This window comes from Canis lupus, chromosome 14 (genome assembly GCF_011100685.1).
Source record: "Canis lupus familiaris isolate Mischka breed German Shepherd chromosome 14, alternate assembly UU_Cfam_GSD_1.0, whole genome shotgun sequence".
NCBI lineage: Eukaryota > Metazoa > Chordata > Mammalia > Carnivora > Canidae > Canis > Canis lupus.
Window position 1 is genome coordinate 38,235,433 of NC_049235.1, and position 19,986 is coordinate 38,255,418.

At 34.2% G+C, this 19,986-nt stretch overlaps 1 protein-coding gene across 6 annotated transcripts in view; it reads left to right on the forward strand.

The window, feature by feature from the left end:
- MPP6 (membrane palmitoylated protein 6) overlaps nt 1-19,986 on the forward strand; it is a 111,265-nt gene that overhangs the window by 55,323 nt on the left and 35,956 nt on the right. For all 6 annotated transcript variants that reach the window (XM_038557130.1, XM_038557129.1, XM_038557131.1 and 3 more), the window contains exons 3-5: nt 6,247-6,399; nt 10,842-10,994; nt 11,711-11,938. In XM_038557130.1, coding sequence (XP_038413058.1) covers nt 6,247-6,399; nt 10,842-10,994; nt 11,711-11,938 — 534 coding nt within the window. The remainder of the gene's footprint in view (nt 1-6,246; nt 6,400-10,841; nt 10,995-11,710; nt 11,939-19,986) is intronic.

The window sequence follows — 19,986 nt, forward strand, 5'->3', positions numbered from 1 at the left end:
CAAAAGTTATAAAGACAGTATAAAAGAAAAGAATCAGTAGTTGCCAGGGTTTGGAGGAGTGCAAGGGAAGGATGAATAAGTGAAGCGTGGAGCATTTCTAGAGCCATGGGATTACTCTGTATGATACTGTAAAGGTGCATAGATTACTTTATGCATTTGTCAAAACCCATAGGAAGGTACAAGATTAAGAGTGGATCCTAATGTAAACTATAGTGTTTAGTTATTAACAGTGTATCAAATGGACTTAATAATTATAACAAATGTATCACACACTAATGCAGGATTTAAGTAAGAGAAACTGAAGTGAGGCAGATACATGAAAATTTTCTGTACTTTCTGCTCAATTTTTCTATAAACTTAGAACTTTATTAAGTCCATAGTTAACATCAGTGTTCATACCTTGTGTTGTATATGTGTGTCTATGGGTTGTAACAAATGTATAATGACATGTAATGGGTTTGCCCAGTTTGGGTATTAGAGTAATATTGTCCCTATAGAGTGAGTTAAGAAATGCTTCCTCTTCTTCCTGGAAGAGATTGTAGTGAATTGGTATAATTTCTTCCTTAAATGTTTTGGTAGAATTTACCAGTAAGCCCATGTGAGCCTCATGCTTTCTGTCTGGAAAGATTATTACTGATTTAATTTCCTTAATGGATATAGGAGTGTTCAGTTTATCTATATCTCTTTTGTGAGTTTTGGTGGATCATATGTTTAAAGGAATTGTCCATTTCATATAGGTTATCAAATCTGTGGGCATAGAATTGTTCATAGTATTCTTTTGTTTTCCTTTAATGTCTGTAGCATCAGTTGTGATGCCTCTCCCCTTTCATTTCTGTTATTAGTAAGTCTCTTTTTTCTTAATCTAGCAAGAAGTTTTCATCTTTTCAAAGAACCAGCTTTTGGTTTCATTTTATTGATTTCCTGTTTTTACTTTTGTTGGTTTCTGCTTCAAATTGATTATTTGTTCCACTTACTCTGGATTTGATTTGCTCTTTTTTTTCTTAACTTTATAAGATGTGAGTTTAGATTGTTGATTTTAGGTCTTTTTTCTTTTTTAATTGTGCATTCAGTGCTGTAATTTCTCTTTAAACACTGCTTTTCCTGCATCCCACAAAATTGGGTAAGTTATATTTTCATTTGGTTCACATACTTTTAAATTTTTCTTAAGACTTCTTGACGCATATATTTTTAGAAATGTGTTGTTCTGGGGATGCCAGGGCAGCTCAGTTGGTTAAGCGACTGCCTTTGGCTCAGGTCATGATCTCAGGGTCCTGTGCTCAAGCCCTGCATTGTGTTGCCTGCTCAGTGGACAGTTGGCTTCTCCTTTTCCACTCTACTCCTCTCTCTCTCATAAATAAATAAAATCCTTAAAAAAAGAGAAAAAAGAAAAAAAGAAATGTGCTACTTTGTCTCAAAGTGTTTTGGGGTTTTCTGGCTATTTTTCTATTATTGAGTTTTTATTTGATTCCACTGTGGTCTGAGCGCATACTTAATATGATTTTTAATCTTATAAACTTTTTAAGTTGTGTTTTATGGCCCTCACTATGATCTGTCTTGAAAATGTTCCATGTGAGCTTCAGATGAATGTGTACTTTGCTCATTAGTGTGTTCCCACTGGGAAAAAAAGTGTGTAAGAGTATCTGTCTTCTACCATAGTCTCACCAACCATGGGTGTTATCAGAATTTTTATCCTTGCCAATCTGATAAAAAGAGAAGAATATTGTACTATAATTTTAGTTTGTACTTCTTTTATCATGAATGTGGTTGTGTATCTTTTCATATGTTTAAGAGGTATTTGATTTCCTTTTTGTCTATTTCTTGTTTGCATTATTTGCCTATTTCTCTTAATGTGTTGATCTTTTTCTTACTGGTTTGTAGAAGTCCTTTATGTAGGGGTACTTGGGTGGCTCAGTTGGCTAAGCATCTGACTTCAGGTCAGATCATGATCTCCGGATCCTGGGGTGGAGCCCTGCATCAGACTCCCTGCACACCTGGGATTGTGCTTGTCCCTCTGCTCTCCTCCTGCTAGTGCTCTCTTTCTCCCTACATTGCTCTCTCTCATTATTAAAAGAAGTCCTTTATGTATAAAGAAATTAGCCTTTTATCTGTAATATGATTTGTATTTTAACCCTAGTTTGTCATTTATATTTTGACTTTGCTGATTTTTGATAAGAAATTTTAAATTTTGTGTCATTAATTTTATTGGGCCTTTTAAAATTTATAGCTTTCAGATTTTGCAACATTAGAAAGGTCTTTTCTACTCAGAAATCATAAAAAGTATTCCTTTATTTTTTCTAAATACTGTTACAGATAAGCTTAAAAGAAAAAGATCTTTTTCTTTTTTTAAAGATTTTATTTATTCATGAGAGACACACAGAGAGAGGCAGAGACATGGACAGAAGGAGAAGCAGGCTCCTCAACAGGAGCCCGATGCAGAACTTGATCCTCAGACCCAGGATCACACCCTGAGCAGAAGGCAGATGCTCAACCACTAAGCCACCCAGGAGCCCCAGGTCTTTCTCTTTTTAAAAAGTGTAACAGATTCCCATTTCTAGTTTTTGGCATCTCTGTGGTTCTTTGATTTCTACAGATATTTCTAAGAGTGGCTTAGCAATGTTATTTAGAAGCTCCCTGAGTATTTTGATATATAATTAAGAATTTGAACTTCTTTTGTTAACTAGATTTCTGACAAGTTCTTTACTCATTAGAGAATTCAATTTTAATTTATACTTATTTCATCCATTTTTTGTTCAGAACAAATCTCATTCTTTTTGAAATAATGTATGGAGAAGCAAAATAAAAATTGACTTTTCTCTCTCATTTCTACTTTCTGCTCAAAATCTTATTTATTTTTTGACTCTTTGTGGGCTTTTCTTGATCTTTCTCATCCTTGAGTTTCTATAATAGAAGAGAATGACTCTAAACTCAGCAAAACATTTGTCACTTACTTAGCTTTTTCAAGAAATATTTAATGAGCAACTACCATATACTTAGCCATGTTCAAACATAGAAACAAAATTTATGATATTTTGGTCCTTGCTTTTAAGGGAAAAAGGCAAGGTTAGTACACATAGTGATAGTAGTATTAGATATAATAGATAATATTTGTCACTTTATAGCCCACAATTTCTGTTACTTATTTTTTTTTGCAAGCTTGGTTGGACTATGCCTAAAAGAAATACCTAGAAGTCCTGAAGGAAGTTCTTCTCTGCAGTTCATTTTTCTAAGGTGCAGTAGTAAATAGGTTTCTCAGAACTGGACATACAAGAAGGCTAGGCTACATCATATTTGTATCAGGTCCCAGTGTCCCAAGTTGTGGCAGGTGGAATATATTTTTATTAAGTTATGCTAGCTTTCTTTTTTGTTTTTTTTTTTTTGAAGTTATGCTAGCTTTCTAATAATGTCTTTTCTAAAGGGAAACAAGACCCATTTTATTCAAATAGCTTATAATTTATCTGTCCTAATCAATTTTCAGTGTTTTCTTTTTTCTTTCTTTCTTTCTTTTTTTTTTTTTTTTTTTTTTTTTTTTTTTTTGTCAAATCAGTTAAATTCAAGTTGATGCTTGCCTCTTCAAAGCTACTAAATAAATGCTGGCTTTAAAGTGAATAGAAGTCCTAACTTTTTTCACAGGATCTTACACCTTAAAAATATGGACCTGCATTTGCTTTCTTGGAAAAATAAAGTTGATCTTGATAGAACCCAATTATATTTCAGAAGTTGGCTTTCTGTGTTAATATAATTACAGTGACAGTTTCACTAAAAAGCCTTTTTTCCTTTTTCTGAGAATTTCTTGTGTGGATTTTTTTTTTCTACTGTTGCACCAGTCTGTGCAGTCAATGTGAAGAAACCTTTGTGTATGTTTGTTTTTATAACATAATTTTGCCTTGCTGCTACTTCTTTCATATATTTCCATGTGTCCTCACCCAGTTTGAGAGCAATAAGATAGATGAACATAGAAACTAAAGGAGCTATATTAGAGTTCTCATCAGTGATCATTTCTGTTTCTTTATTACTTGTCCCAGTGTCTTGAATTGAATGGGTATATTATGTGATCATAGGATGTTATAGAAAATATATTGACATAGTACCTGAAAATTGTAAACCAAACATTGTGTTTTCTAGAGAAACAGGTAGTGTTTATAGCTCTTACTTGGAGCAAAGAGGTTGCAGATTGAAGGGATGGGTGGTATTCTGACCACAGGAGTATAAAATAACTGTGGGGATAGATGTAGTAGAACAGAATTAATAACACCTCTGGACTAGAGTAGCATGCTAAGAAACTGCAACTCAACTCGCAGTCAATGAGAACATATTTGACACAGTTAAATGAGTTAGAATAATGCATTATGTAGAAAATGGAATAATTAACCACAGTATGATGTTTCAGTGGCTGTCTGCATAGTGATGAAGTCAAATAAGAAGCTTTAGTAGGTAAGCATTCAAGCCTTGTTATTAGACTATCTGATTCTGCCACTTATCAGTATTATAGATTCAAGCAAATCACTTTTATTTTGCATTAGCATCTATGTCTGTAAGGTAAGGATAACAACACACCTACCTTTGCTTAATACACACAAATACACACTCACACTACACTGAGAATATAGTTCCTGACAGATACACACACACACACACACACACACAAAAAAAACCCTTAATAATTGTTAAGCTTCTTTACTTCCTTTCTTTCCTTAAACTTTCATATACTACTATAAGAGTAAAGGAGTATTGCAAGGTTATCAATGCTAAATTAGATTCTTGTTAACAGCGAATATTTTTATTAAAGCAATAAACAATTCTAGTTTGTTTTGTAAGTGTTAATAGCTAATTATGTCCATTATTTTAGGTTTTCTTAACCATGGTGATTTATGTTGAGTTTCCCATTCATCCTATCCTTAATAGGCTTATATTGAACTTTCAGAAAATTACAGATTTACCCATTTTATTCTTTGTGGTGTTATCTAATCTTAATTTTTTTCTTACCTAATTTTTTTCTTATCTAAATGTAATAGAAACTCCTTCCTCTAAAATACATTTGGTCTTTTGACACTTTTCTTTGTTTAATAACAGTTAAAATTTCTTCTGCCATTTCATATGACTTAAAATTTTTTCTCCTGAGGTGTTTTTTAAAAATGTTGCTTATGTATGTAGCCCCTTCTTCCAGTTAAATATTTATTTCATTCTTGTGAATCACCTCAAAAAAATACACTTAAATGAAAAATCTCATTTTTAAAATCAGACCCTATATTTGTCTTTGAAGGATCCATTCATAATGGCTGAAGTATTATAGGTACAGATAAAGTTTAATTGATACTGTTACCACTTGAAACTTGGATTTTTCCTGAGTACTTACTGAAATCGATCTTAAGATATTAAATACAAGATTTGTCATCTTACATGGTTTCATTTATACATTAAATCTTAACAGTTACGCTTTGCCTGCCTTCAAAATCAGATGCAACCATTTATCAGAAAAAACATCACTTAAAAAGAGGGAGACTACTTAGTGTTCAGTTTCAGTTTGAATTTAAAACTCTGTTTTACTCCCACTATTAAAGGCTAATTAGGGTTACTTGTTTCCTGTGACAGTGTGATTCATGGTCCATTTGCCATGGAAAAGATTGTGAGTTTTTTTTTTTTTTTTTTTTTTTTTAAGTGGCTTAAGATAAAGAGACATGATTTCCTAATGAAATCAAACAGTCTTTCAAGGTCCAGTTCAAGAACTGACTTCCCTGAATTGACTTATTTATTTTGCTGATATCAAAATTGGAAAATGGTAGCTTCAGGATTCTGGTACCCCCAAAATGATTTTTATTATTTTTTAATGGCAGTCCATATAATGATTACATTCCTATTTTTTTTTATTTTTATTATGCATAATCACTTATTTTCTGCCTCTAGAGTTTGAGCCTAGACTAGAAAGCCATTAGGAAATTCTATTGGGTAGGAAATGTGTTTTTTCAATTGTCATCTGGCTTACTAGTTTTTTCATCATTTAGTTATTAAAGCAAGTTTTCCATGACTTTTAGAATAGGAATAAAAGCCAAGATTTATTATATTGCTTGATAACATTTACTATAAAATGTATGTTGCCTCTGACTAGAATATTAAATTTGGTTTAAATGAATCAAACCTTTAGGTAGTATCTTTTAGAGTGTTCTTTATGAGAAAGAAATCAAGAAGAAAATCATGGTCTGGAGCAAAACAATATGTGTTATAACTTCAATTATGCTGTTATCTTTTCAGGCTCATGAGAGGCTAGAAGATTCAAAACTAGAAGCTGTCAGTGATAATAACTTAGAATTAGTCAATGAAATTCTTGAAGATATCACTCCTTTAATAAATGTGGATGAAAATGTGGCAGAACTGGTTGGCATACTCAAAGAGCCTCACTTCCAGGTAAATTTTGCTATTACTCTTATTCCCAAGTCCCCTGTATTCTTTTAGTAGATGGGTTCCAGCTTAAGGTGATTTATTTAAGATTATTTAGAGCCAAATTTTATAAATATGTAAATTCCAACAGATATTTTAATGACCTGAGGATATAAAAACAGACACACAGCTAATATACACTACATAAATGTATAGCAGAAATACTTTAGAATGGATTTTCCATTGTGTAATTAAAACCAGCCTTGATTCAGCAACAGACCACATACTAGAGACCTTTTTCTTATAGTGATAATGGATTTTCCTTCCTCACCACCACTGTTTCGCAGCCTTTCTTATTAGAGTTATTTCAGTATTGCTTCTGAGACTGAGATGCAATCAGTGACCTTGGAACAAAAGAGAACTGTGTAAGGATAGAACTAATCCATAACACATTCTCCATAGGTGCTAAAAAAAATACATGCAATTTAAGCATTGGTCTGTAGCAGTGAAGAGTAAATCTGTTTAACAAAGAAGAGTCAGTTTCAGAAGAGAAAGTGGAGGGGAGGGAGGAGAGATTTCTTATAAATGTATAATTAAGTGTCGTATTGGGACAGTATTAGAAAATAGACCAATGGAAGAGAAAAAAACCCAGAAATATATCCACATGTATACCACAACTTGATTTATGACAGAGATACTGCATTTTAAGGGAGAAGGAATAGACTGTTCCATAAGTAGTGCTGGGATAAAAGAATAAAGTGTCATCTGCTTTCCATTGCAAATCTTAGCATTGAAAATCAAATGGCAACACCCCCTTTGCTTTTTCTCAAGGGCTTTCTATGACTCTTCAGCAATGTGGCTGCAAAATACAAAAGTTTATATGAGTTGGTTGCTCTATAAATCAGTATCTCAAAGTACAAAAAAAATGGACACATTTCAGAGACATCCTATATGCTTGTGCCAGTTGATGAAGGTCTTATAAGGCACAGAAAGCTATTTGGACTTTATTCTGAGGACAGTGAGAGTAGGAGGGGAGAACCATAAGAGGGGAGAGTAGGAGATATTAAGGAGAAGGCAGAAAGATAGTTGAGGAATAAGGCAAGAAACTGTGATGGCAGTATCAAGAGTGGAAAATGTGGGAATTTTTAGGTTTTAAGCCATAAAATCAACAGGACTTGGTGATTGATTACATGTGATAGTTACAGAAGAGAGATGTGGGAAGTTGATAAGGATAGTATTTCTGACAAATAATTGATGGCACTTGCTGAGATAAGGAACACTCTACAAGAAACTGACATGTTAAGGTAACTGGCAGTGTTGTTTGTGATACCTCCGAAGCATATGGTAGAGCTTTCATGCACGCTACATATCTTTAATAAATATATAAAATTTAATAAGTTTATCAATTTATATAAAGTTTAATAAATATAATTAGAAAATACAGGCAAGCAAAAATTTAAAAATTAAGACATTGCATTCTTTATAAGTTCTTTTTTTTTTTTTTTTTTTTAAGATTTTTAATTTATTTATTCATGAGAGAGAGAGAGGCAGAGACACAGGCAGAGGGAGAAGCAGGCTCCATGCAGGGAGCCCGATGTGGGACTCAATCCTGGGTCTCCAGGATCATGCCCTGGACCGAAGGCAGGCACTACCACTGAGCCACCAGGGCTGCCCAAGACATTGGATTCTTATTACCCATGTCAGTACTGTACTATTCTAGTGCATATTCCTCTATGCTTTTTCTGTGCATAAATGTGCATATTTTTTTCATTACTGATTGAGATCCTCTTATACAAGTTATTTTGTAACTTACCCTTTTTTTTTTTTTTTCAGTTATTGATTTCCACTTTTTCATTTCAGTGGATCTCCATATCATGTAATACACATTATATTCAAACATCTCCATTTGACACCAAAATACTCTGTATAGTTTTGTACTTAAGGGTTTGTGCTTATGGGTTTCCAACTTAGATCCCTGTCTTTTCTCCCTTAATTATAATGTTGACCTATAAAAAATGACTGCCCTGCAGAACCTCCCACTCCCTGAATGAATCTGGTTGTCTCTTTACTGTGTTGTTTAGTTATCCCTTCTATTTCCTATAAACAGAAGTTCTTTCTAAAAAGTTGATGATTCAGGGTCCCTGGGTGGCTCAGTTTGTTAAGCGTCTGCCGTCAGCACAGGTCATGATCCAGTGTCATGGGATCAAGCCCCACATTGGGTTCCCTGCTCAGTAGAGTCAGTCTGCTTCTCCTCCATTCATCTCTCCTCTCACTCATACTTTCTCTCTTTCCCTCTCTCAAATAAATAAAATCTTGAAAAAGTAAAAGATTGGTGATTCAAGTTAATTATTTGAAACTGGAATGCATCAATAGTGATGTAATACAACATGAATTAAACTACATCAGAAGATGTGTGACACCTGGTTAACCCACATTACTGATGCTGAAACTGGTGTCTTAATTAAGGGCAAAGACAGTCTAATCCTTCCTTTGAAATACTTTTCACTAGAGCATAATCTACTGTATTATTATCCTAGCATTATACAAAGTTATTTCCTGTTCAGCCATTTATCTACTTATGAACACAAATTAATCTTTGCCTGAATTAATATTTTCATTAGAGTCTTCAAAATGACATTTTTCAGATTCTCTCATTCTATATTTTTTTTTTTTTTTTTAAGATTTTATTTATTTATTCATGATAGTCACAGAGAGAGAGAGAGAGAGAGAGAGAGAGAGAGAGGCAGAGACACAGGCAGAGGGAGAAGCAGGCTCCATGCACCGGGAGCCCGACGTGGGATTCGATCCCGGGTCTCCAGGATCACGCCCCAGGCCAAAGGCAGGCGCCAAACCGCTGCGCCACCCAGGGATCCCTCATTCTATATTTTGTAGCTGCTGTTCTTATATAAAGTAGAGCTTCTCCTCATCAACTGAGCTATTTCGCCAACCCATGATGTATTTCATACTGAAAAGTCAGGGAAATGCCTGATCCTTCCCTTTACCAGTTTTCAAAGTATTGTTTTAAAATAGCACTCTTGAATGGTAACAGATGAGTTTTTCAGTCCTTCTGTTTTTTAAATATCATTTTGCAGTTATTGATTTTTCATAAATTCAGTATGTTTCGATCTTTACTATCCTTACTCTTTGATTTTCAAGTTATCATGACTGGCTAGTTGTAGACAGATTTTAGTCTGAATCTGAAGCTCATGAGAGTTTTAGAAGTTATCAGTGTTGAAGTACTGGTTCAAGTCACAGAGTAGATAATATTGCCTAAGAAGGCATAGGATGAAAACTAAGCAGCCCAGGTTAGAGAATTGAGCAATTTCTAGCATTTATGGAAATAATCTTTAAAAAATCCTTGTGATTTTTTTTCTTTTTGGAATTTTCTTTAGTCTCTTAAAATATATTTTCATGAAATGACTAGAAATTATCAATTCATATCCTGATTGCTTCTGTTCTGAATTTGCTGATATTTATTTTCTCCCTTCTTTTTATTTTGATTTGTTTTTGAGCTTGGGTTCCATCTACTCAAAAAATTTAACTCTGCTTTATATTGAGTATACACAATTACAGTATAAACAAAAAACTAAAATAAATATATTAAAAAATTGTAAGAAATTCCTAGGAAGCTATATCAAAGTCATTCATGATGATAGCATATACATAGTAAACGTAGGAGGTAAAATTATATTCAGGACCATTCATAGCTCATTAATGTTTTTCCCTTAAAATATATGTTCTATAGACTAAAGCCTTTATCAGTAATATAAAATCTTTCATCACTGATATAAGATGTTGATACTTATCCATTTTCTATTGGTTATCTATTTATTAGACATTTTATATGTGTAAAAATACATGGTATTGCTAACAACAATTTTAGAGTAAAAATTAGGGTCTGTACCATTTGAATTTTTTAAAAGATTTTATTTATTTTATTTGAGAGAGAGGACAGAGGGAGCAGCAGAGGGAAAGGGAGAAATAGGGTGCTCAATCTCAGGACCCTGAGGTCATGCCTGAGTTAAAGGCAGATGGTTAACTAACTGAGCCACCCAGGAGCCCCTGTACCATTTGAATTTGTATGATACCTAATAAATAGGGCTTGATGATAAATATTGAATGATGATAATGTTGATGACAATGTCAGCAGTGAATTCCAGTGCCTTGAGTGCACCACACTTGGAAATCTAGGTTCAGTTTCCACTGAACATGTCACTTGTTTTAAAAAGTCACAAAACTCTTATCAGTCTCTTCAAATCCTTTGAAACAAGGAATACAATATTGTTTATGTTGATTAAACTATATATATTCATATTTAAAAGGTTCTGTTGCATTTGATTTAACTCATATTTTAGAATTTAATGTGTGCTTTGGAAGGTTTTAGTACTCTAGTAGGATAATGAACTGTTAGTTTTAATAACTTTTTCCATCAGTAATTAATAACCACAGGCTGTTCTGAATCCTTATAGTCACTCTTGGAGGCCCATGATATTGTGGCATCAAAATGTTACGATTCACCTCCATCAAGCCCAGAAATGAATAATTCTTCTATCAATAATCAGTTATTACCAGTAGATGCCATTCGTATTCTTGGTATTCACAAAAGAGCTGGGGAGCCATTGGTGAGTAGATAAATTTGTGCCTTTTAAAATCTGAAATCTGACTTTTTTGCCTCAATTACTACCCCCCCTTTTTTTTTCCAAAATTTGTATTATTATTATTATGAAAACATCAATTCATGTATATTTGTTTTACCAGTGTTTTTTGGCTTGTATATAAATACACAACTGATGCTCTCTTAAATAGCATACAAAACTAAACCAAAATAAAAAGTTAAATTGAAATAGAGGCCAGAAGTTTGCTGATGGGCAGCAAAAATTACAAGAGATAATTATTCCATTTCTTTCTATATCCTTTGAAGAAATGAACTCAAGTTGCTTGCTAATGATGGTATCAAAACACAGAAGAAAGTTATTAAAAATTGAAGGCATGGGTAGGACTCCATAAGTAGTGAAATTTACTATTCCCTGCTAAAATTATATTTCTGAGTCCTGACTATAAGAAAAAAGGAGAAGTTTGAAACAAGGCCATCAATGCTTAGATACTTACTCTTCTCCTTTGAACTTTTTATCCTGTGGAATATAATTTCCAAAGGGTGGTATATGTCATTTCAGTTGCCTGTGGTTTAATGAGATTAAAATATTGAGACAGGAGAGAATAGGGGGAAAGTAGGAACAATTTACTTACCTACTTTTAGAATTTTCTTATTCATGAATATTTAAGATTTCTTCCTAATAATCTAAAACCAGTGATAATTCTGGGTTTTTCTTTCCTTTAGGGTGTAACATTTAGGGTCGAAAATAATGATCTGGTAATTGCCCGAATCCTTCATGGAGGAATGATAGATCGACAAGGTCTGCTTCATGTGGGAGATATCATTAAAGAAGTCAATGGTCATGAGGTTGGAAACAATCCAAAGGAATTACAAGAATTACTGAAAAATATTAGTGGAAGTGTCACCCTAAAAATTTTACCAAGCTATAGAGATACCATAACCCCTCAACAGGTCAGTAATAAAATTCTTGGTAATATTAAGAATATTTTCATTTCTTTAATCACTCTGTTGGATATAACCACCACTACTCTTTTGCTAAAGAAAAGAGGAAAAAAAACTATGATTTAAGTGTTCTGAATTGCCTTATTTTGTCATGGGTGAATTTTTAAATTTTTAAATGATTAGCACTCTCTTATAAAGAAAGGAATAACCAAATGTCTTTGTGAACACTATGAACCCTAGCATTGCAGTAACCTATGGCTAGGTATCTGAAGAATCATAAGGTCTTTTAGTCATTAATCTAGCAAACATTTTTGGCACCTCTTATGTTTTAGACATTGTATTAGTTCCTATGAGAGAATAAGAATATAGCTCCAGTTACCTCTTGCTTAGTGTTCATGTGATGGCTGAATGGAGAATGAGGCCAGAAAGGGAGGATGGGTATATAGATTGAGAAAAATCTTGAATACCTGAATTGTACACATTTGATCTGATTTTTATAACTAATTTTTAGGTAAAGTAGATTATTGAACAGGGGAATGTTGTAATGACAGCAATCATCTAGTTTCAGCATGTTGAGTGATTTCCAAAAGAAGAGAAGTGATATCCTGTAACCAGGAAGCAGAATTTTGGAGGTGTGCGGTGATTTCTGAGAGACAACTCTAAAGGTTAACTATTTGGGTTCAAATACCAATGCTACCTCTTACTAGCTTAGCCTGTCTGTGCTTCATTGTTTTATATATATAGTTAGGGATAATATTTCTTTTCTCAAAAGATATTATGAGGATTAAATGACTTAATTCATATAAAGCTCTCATAATGCCTGGTGCATAGCGCTCAAAAAGTAGCTGTTCTTGTGATGTGGTGATGAGGTGGTGGTATAATAGAATTATAAAGAAAGAAACGTAAAAAAGTAATTGCAGAGAAAGATTTGGCAATCATGATGGGAGTGTTGGAACTGAGGAGAGGATTTAAAGGCCTACATACTGTAGAAATAGGAAATGTCTATCAATATTTTAGATTGATGCCTTTAATTATTCAACTTCATTCCGTAAATGTATTGTTGCATGAGTAAGTGAAATTATAAGTTTTTACATATGATACTGCCAACGATCTTCTTTCAGTATGAGAACTTAAAAGTAGTTTTTATATGTTCATATAATTCTTTGAAATAACGTATGTTGAGTACCTGTTTCACGTTGTTCTTCGAAGGATAGAATATATACTTTCCGTAAGCTTTTATTTTAATCACCTTGTGCTCAATATGACAAGTGAACTCCTTCATCCCCACCACCTATTTCGCTCATCTTCCTACCTACCTCCCCTCTGGTAACCATCAGTTTGTTCTCTATAATTGAGCCTGTTTCTTGGTTGCTCTCGCTCTCGCTCTTGTTCTCTCTCTCTCTTTTTCCCTTTGCTTATTTGTTTTGTTTCTTAAATTCCACAGGAGTGAAATCATACAGCATTTATCTTTCTCTGACTGACTTATTTCACATAGGATGATACTCACTAGCTCTATCTCATGCCATTGCAAATGGCAAGATTTCATTCTTTTTATGAGTGAATAATACTCCATAATACATACACACACACACACACACACCACTTCTTTATCCATTCATCAACTGATGGACATTTAGGCTGGTTCCATATCTTGGCTATTGTGAATAATGCTGCTGTAATAATATAGAGGTGCTTGTATCTTTGAATTAGTGTTTTTGTACTTTGGGTAAATACAGTTCAATTGCTGTATCATAGGGTAGTTCTATTTTAACTTTTTGAGGAACCTCCATACTGTTTTCCACAGTGGCTGCACCAATTTTCATTCCCACCAGCAGTGCAAGAGGATGCCTTTTTTTTCCATATCCTCATCAACTTGTTTCTTGTGTTTTTGATTTTAGCTGTTTTGACAAGTGTGAGGTACTATCCCATTGTAATTTTGATTTGCATTTCCCTGATAAGTGATGTTGAGAATCTTATCATGTTTCTGTTGGCCATCTGTATGTTTTCTTTGGAGAAATGTCTGTTCATTTTTTCAATTGGATTATTTGATTTTGGGGTGCAGAGTTTTATAAATTAAGTATTTTTGGATACTAACTCTTTATTGATATGCCATATGCAGATACCTTCTCCCATTCTGTAGGTTGCCTTTTAGTTGTGTTGATGGTTTCCTTTGCTGTATAGAAGCTTTTCATTTTGATAGAGCCCCAATAGTTTAGTTTTGCTTTTGTTTCCTTTACCTTTGGGGACCTACCTAGAAAAAAAGTTGTTATGGCCAATGTCATGTGCTCTTTTCTAGGATTTATAAGGTTTCAGGATTCACATTTAGGTATTTTATACATTTTGAATTTATTTTTGTGTATGGTGTAAGAAAGTAGTCCAGTTTTCCCAACACCATTTGTTGAAGAGACTGTCTTTTTTCCCTTAGATATTCTTCCCTGCTTTGTCAAAGATTAATTAAGCATATAATTGTGGATTTCTTTCTGGGTTTTTTGTTCTGTTCTTTTTATCTATGATTCTGTTTTTGTGCCAGTACCATACCATTTTGATTACCACACCTTTGTAATATTACTTGAAATCTAGAATTGTGATGTGTCCAGCTTTACTTTTCTTTTTCAAGGTTACTTTGGCTATTCAGGCTCTTTTGTGTGTGTGTGTGTGTGTGTGTGTGTTTGTTCATGATAGAGAGAGAGAGGCAGAGACACAGACAGAGGGAGAAGCAGGCTCCATGCCAGGAGCCCGACGCGGGACTCGATCCCAGGACTTCAGTATCGCGCCCTGGGCCAAAGGCAGGCGCCAAACTGCTGAGCCACCCAGGGATCCCCATCTTTTGTGGTTCTATGTAAATTTTAAGATTGATTGTTTTAGCTCTGTGAAAAATGCTGGTGGTATTTTAATCGGGATTGCACTAAATGTGTAGATTGCTTTGTATAGTATAGGAACTATCAATATTTTAACAATGTTTTTTGTTCTTCCAATCCATAAGTATGGAATATCCTTCCATTTCTTTATATCATCCTTAATTTCTTTCATCATTGTTTGATTTTTAGAATATAGGTCATTCACTTCATTGGTTAGGTTTATTCCTAGGTATCTTACTAATTTTGGTGCAATTGTAAATGGGGTTGTTTTCTTAATTTCTCTTTCTGCTGCTTCATTATTGGTGTGTAGAAATGCAACATATTTCTGTAGATTGATTTTGTACCCTGTGACTTTACTGAATTCATTGATCATTCTAGCAGTTTCTTGATGGAGTCTTTGGATTTTCCTTATATAGTATCATGTCATCTGCAAAAAGTGAACAGTTAGTTGACTTCTTCCTTGCTGATTTAATGGCTTTTATATCTTTTTGTTGTGGCTAGGTTTTCTAATACAATGTCGAATAAAGGTGGTGAGAGTGAACATCCTTGTTTTGTTACTGAGCTTAGGGGAAAGGCTCTCTGTTCCCATTGAGGATGATGTTTGCTGTGAGTTTTTCATATGTGGCCTTTATATGTTGAAGTATGTTCCTTCCAAACCTACTTTGTTGAGGATTTTTATCCTGAATCGTTGTTGTACTTTGTCAAATGCTTTTTCAGTGTTCTTTGAAATGATCATATCCTTTCTCTTATCCTTTCTCTTGTTAATGCAGTGTATCGTGTTGACTGATTTGTGAATATTGAATCATTCTTGCAACCCAGGAATAAATCCCACTTGGTCATGGTGAATGATTTTTTTTTTTTTAAATGTGTTGTTGGATTTGGTTTGGTAGTATTTTGTTGAGGATGTCCCAGCAGGTTTTGTACCATTGTATTTTCGTTTCCAGTTGTTTCCATGCATTTTTAAATTTCTTCTTTGATTTCCTAGTTGATCTATTCATTGCTTAGTATCATGTTATTTAACCTAGTCTTTCCAGGTTTTTCCTTCCTGGTTGACTTCTAGTTTCAAAATGGTGTGGTCAGAAACCATGCATGGTGTATTTTTGAATTTGTTGAGGCTTGTTTTGTGATCTCATAAGTGACCAGTTCTGGAGAATGGTCCATGTGTGCTAGAATAGAATGTGTATTCTGCTATTTTAGGATGGAATTTCCTGAATATATCTGTTAAATCAATCTGCTACATTGTGTCACTCAAAGCCATTTTTTTTCTGTTGATTTTCTACTTAGGTGATCTTTCCATTGATGTAAGTGGGGAGTTAAAGTCCCCTACTATTATTGTATTATTATCAATTACTTCCTTTATGTTTGTTTTTAATTGTTTTATGTATTTGGGTACTCCCATGTTGAGTGTGTAAATATTTACAGTTGGTATATCTTCTTGTTGGATTGTTCCCTTTATATAGTGTCCTTCTTTGTCTCTTGTTACAGTCTTTGTTTTGAAGCCTATTTTGTCCAACATGAGGATTGCTACTCCAACTTTCTTTTGGCATCCGTCTACATGATAAATTTCTCCATCCCCTCAGTTTCAATTGGCAGGTGTCTTAATGTCTAAAGTGATTCTCTTGTAGGCAGCATATAGATGGGTCTTATTTTTTATCCATTCTGTCACCATATATCTTTTTGATTGGAGTGTTTAGATCTTTTACATTTAAGTAATTATTGATAGATACATATTTATTGCCATTTGTACTTGTTTTATGGTTGTTTCTGAACATTTTCTCTGATACTTTTTCTCTTTTGTGGTTTGCTAGTTTTCTTAAGTGATATATTTGGATTTCTTTCTTTTTATTATTTGCATATTCATTAGTGGTTTTTAACTTGTGGTTATCATTAGGTTTATATATAACATCTGCATATAGCAGTTTATATTAAATTTATGATTTTTATGTTTGAATCCATTCTTTACTCTTCTCCTATGTATGTTTTACATATATGGTGTCATAATTTGCATCTTTTTATTTTGTGAGTTCCTTGACTGCTTTTTCACAGAAATATTCATTTTTACTGCTTTTGTGTTTTCTACCTTCATACTATCATTTTTGGTCTGTCTTTGCTATTCAGAGTTCCTTTTAATATTTCTTGCCGGGTTGGTTTAGTGGTCATGAACTCCTTTAGTTTTTGTTGCTGGATAGAGTATTCTTGGCTACAGATTTTTCCCATTCAGCACTTTGAATATATCATGCCACTCCTTTCTGGCTTGGAAAGTTTCTGCTGAAAAATTCACTGATAGCCTTGTGGGATTTCCTTTGTATGTAACTATTTTCTTTTATCCTATTGCTCTTACTATTTTTATTTTACCACTTTATTTTTCCATTTTAATTACAATATGTCTTCATGTTGATCTGCTTTTGTCAATTTTGTTGGGGGTTCTCTGTGCCTCCTAGATCTGGATATCTGTTTCCTTACCCAGATTAGAGACGTTTTCAGCTATTATTTCTCCTGATTTTCTACTCCCCTTTCTCTCTTTCCTTCTTCTAGGACTTCTATGATATGAATATTATTATATTTTTTAGAGTCATTAAGTTACCGAAGTTTGTTCTCATTTTGCATAATTTTTTTTTCTGTTTTGTTCAGTGTAATTACTTTCCATTACTCTGTCTTCTAGGTCATTAATTCATTCCTGTGTTTCTTCCAGCCTGCTGTTCATTTCATCAAGCATGTTTCTCACTTTGTTTATTAAGCCATTTCTGCTGTTATTCCTTATCTCTGTTAATGGTCTCACTGATGTCTTCCACTCTCTTCTCAAGCCCATTGAGTATCCTTATGATCATTGCTTAAAATTCTTTATCAAACACATTACTTAAATTTGTTTCACTTAGATCTCCTGCCATGACTTTGTCTTATTCTTATGTTTGGTACAAATTCCTCCGTCTTCTCATTTTATCTTAGTCTCTGTGAATGTTTCTTTGTGTTAGAAAAGTTAGCTACATCTCTGTTGCCCAGCACCTGTTCCCCAGCACCTGGTGCTTCCAGGAGTGTCTCCAATGTGTGCTGGCTGCTTTATCCTACAGGCCAGTCATTTGCTGAGGCTCTCTGCCTGTTGTGGGCAGTGTTTGATCTCTGGTCTGTGTGTGGCACATTTTAACTTGGTATGTTCTGGTCCGCTTGCGAAATGAGACCTTTGCCACCACCACCAGAACTGAGACCTTGCAAACTCCTGGGTCAGGAGATGAAGTGTTGGCAGGGATTTGTGCTAGTCTTCTGTAGGAGGTGAGCCACTATGTTGGGACTGAGACAAGCATGACTAGAAAGGGTGGTTCTTCCAAAGCGTTGGGGAATGGAGTTTGGAATAAGCAAGTTACGTAGCCAGTGTCAGCACAGGCTTGGTTCCCACAGATTGCTCTGTGTGCGGAGCGGCAGAGAAGGGAAATGGTGCATATCAGTTCCTATGTTTCAACAGGGATCTCCCCATGAATGTTGCCTCCTTTCTAAGACATGCTTCAAAATGAGCAGCTAACCTCCCCACTGTGTGCCCTGGGGACTCTTCAGATCATTGTTTCCATGTTGTGTGTCTGCAGGCTATTTGCCCTTGCCTTCTCTCCAAGAGCAGCCCCAATGCCCTCTGAGTTCTCCTGAACCAAGCATGTGGACCTTTAAAATTCCAGGCTTTAAGTCTCACTGGTTGCAGGAACTCAAGAAATTTAGGCCCTCTCACATTCCAAGCCAACTAATATGGGTATTCATTTTCCCAATGCCCTCCCTTGTATGCTAATCTGTCTTTCCCTTCTTCTGTGATCATCGCTCCCTCCCTACCATAGTGGCCACAATCCCTTTCTCTCCCAAGTTATGTCTCTGCACTTCCTTCTTCGATGTGCTTTCCACCTTTGGTTGTGGAGTTTGTTCTGCCAGCCTTCAGGTAGATTTCTGGTGTATTTAGGATGATTTGACAGTTATGTAGTTGTATTTGTGGGACAAGGCAAGCATAACATCCTCCTACTCTACTGCCATCCTCCTTCAATATGAAGAACAGAATATTTTAGTCATGAATTTTAGTATGTATATTTGACACCAAAAAGTAAATAGGCTTATAGTGAACTTTGGTTGAGATAAAGGTAGAGACCTTGTCTTCAGAGAAAAAAAAAATCATAAAAGAAATATTTGAAATTAGACATTTCACATCACTGGTACCTCTCAGACCTCCTGTATTTCTCAACTAGCACATTGCCATTTGGACCTGAATAGATTGGAAAAGTAAAACCTAAGATTTTTGTGTGTGTGTGTGTGTGTGTGTGTGTGTGTGTGTGTGTTGTGATAATTAGGAAGATTTTTATCCCTGTAGTTTAAACCAGAATTTTTTACCAGTTTACCAAGGCTTTTAAAATTTTTATATTAACATGTTACATGTTAACACTTTGACTCAAATTCCTTTGTAGATTCTGTACCTGGTGAACTGGACTGAACAGTGAAATGCAAGGATCTTTAGTCCTGTCAGGCTTAAATTTATTCCCATCCCATGCCTTCTCAAACTCTTTTATTTAGCCTTTGGAACTGGGAGAAAAGATTTAAATGGGTTAGAAGTCATCCAAGCCTGAGGCAGTTCTTAAGCCTATCTATCATAAAAAAGAAAAGAGACTACAATATGAAGGCTTCCAAAGTGAGCCAAAACATCTAAATTGGGTCATTTTCTAAAGCAAATGAGGAAATGATTACTAATTATATTGGAACGATAGGCATAAACAATGACTGTCCTGGGCAAACTATTGCCTCATTACAAAAAATAAAACTAGAGAAGGATGTTAATTAACACCATTTCTATTTAATATTTTATTGGAAGTTTCATAAGCACAAATAGACAAATTATAGAAGCAAAGTTTGGAAAGGAGAAATCAAAAATTACTATTTTCAAATAATATATATTTTTTTGCATAGAATGCCCCTAAGACATAAAGTATGCCTCTAATATAAAGTATTAGAAATAAGAGTTGAGCAAGATATTTACAAATAAGATTAATATACAAAAATCAGTTTCATTTTTGTATGTCATCAACAAACATCAAGATAGGTAACTAAGACAAACATCATTTACAATAAAGTCAGGGAATGTTACATTGATGTGTAGGAATAAATCTAACAAAAATATTCAAGGCCTCTACACACACATATTACAATGAAGATCTAAATAGCAGATATATCATTTTCATG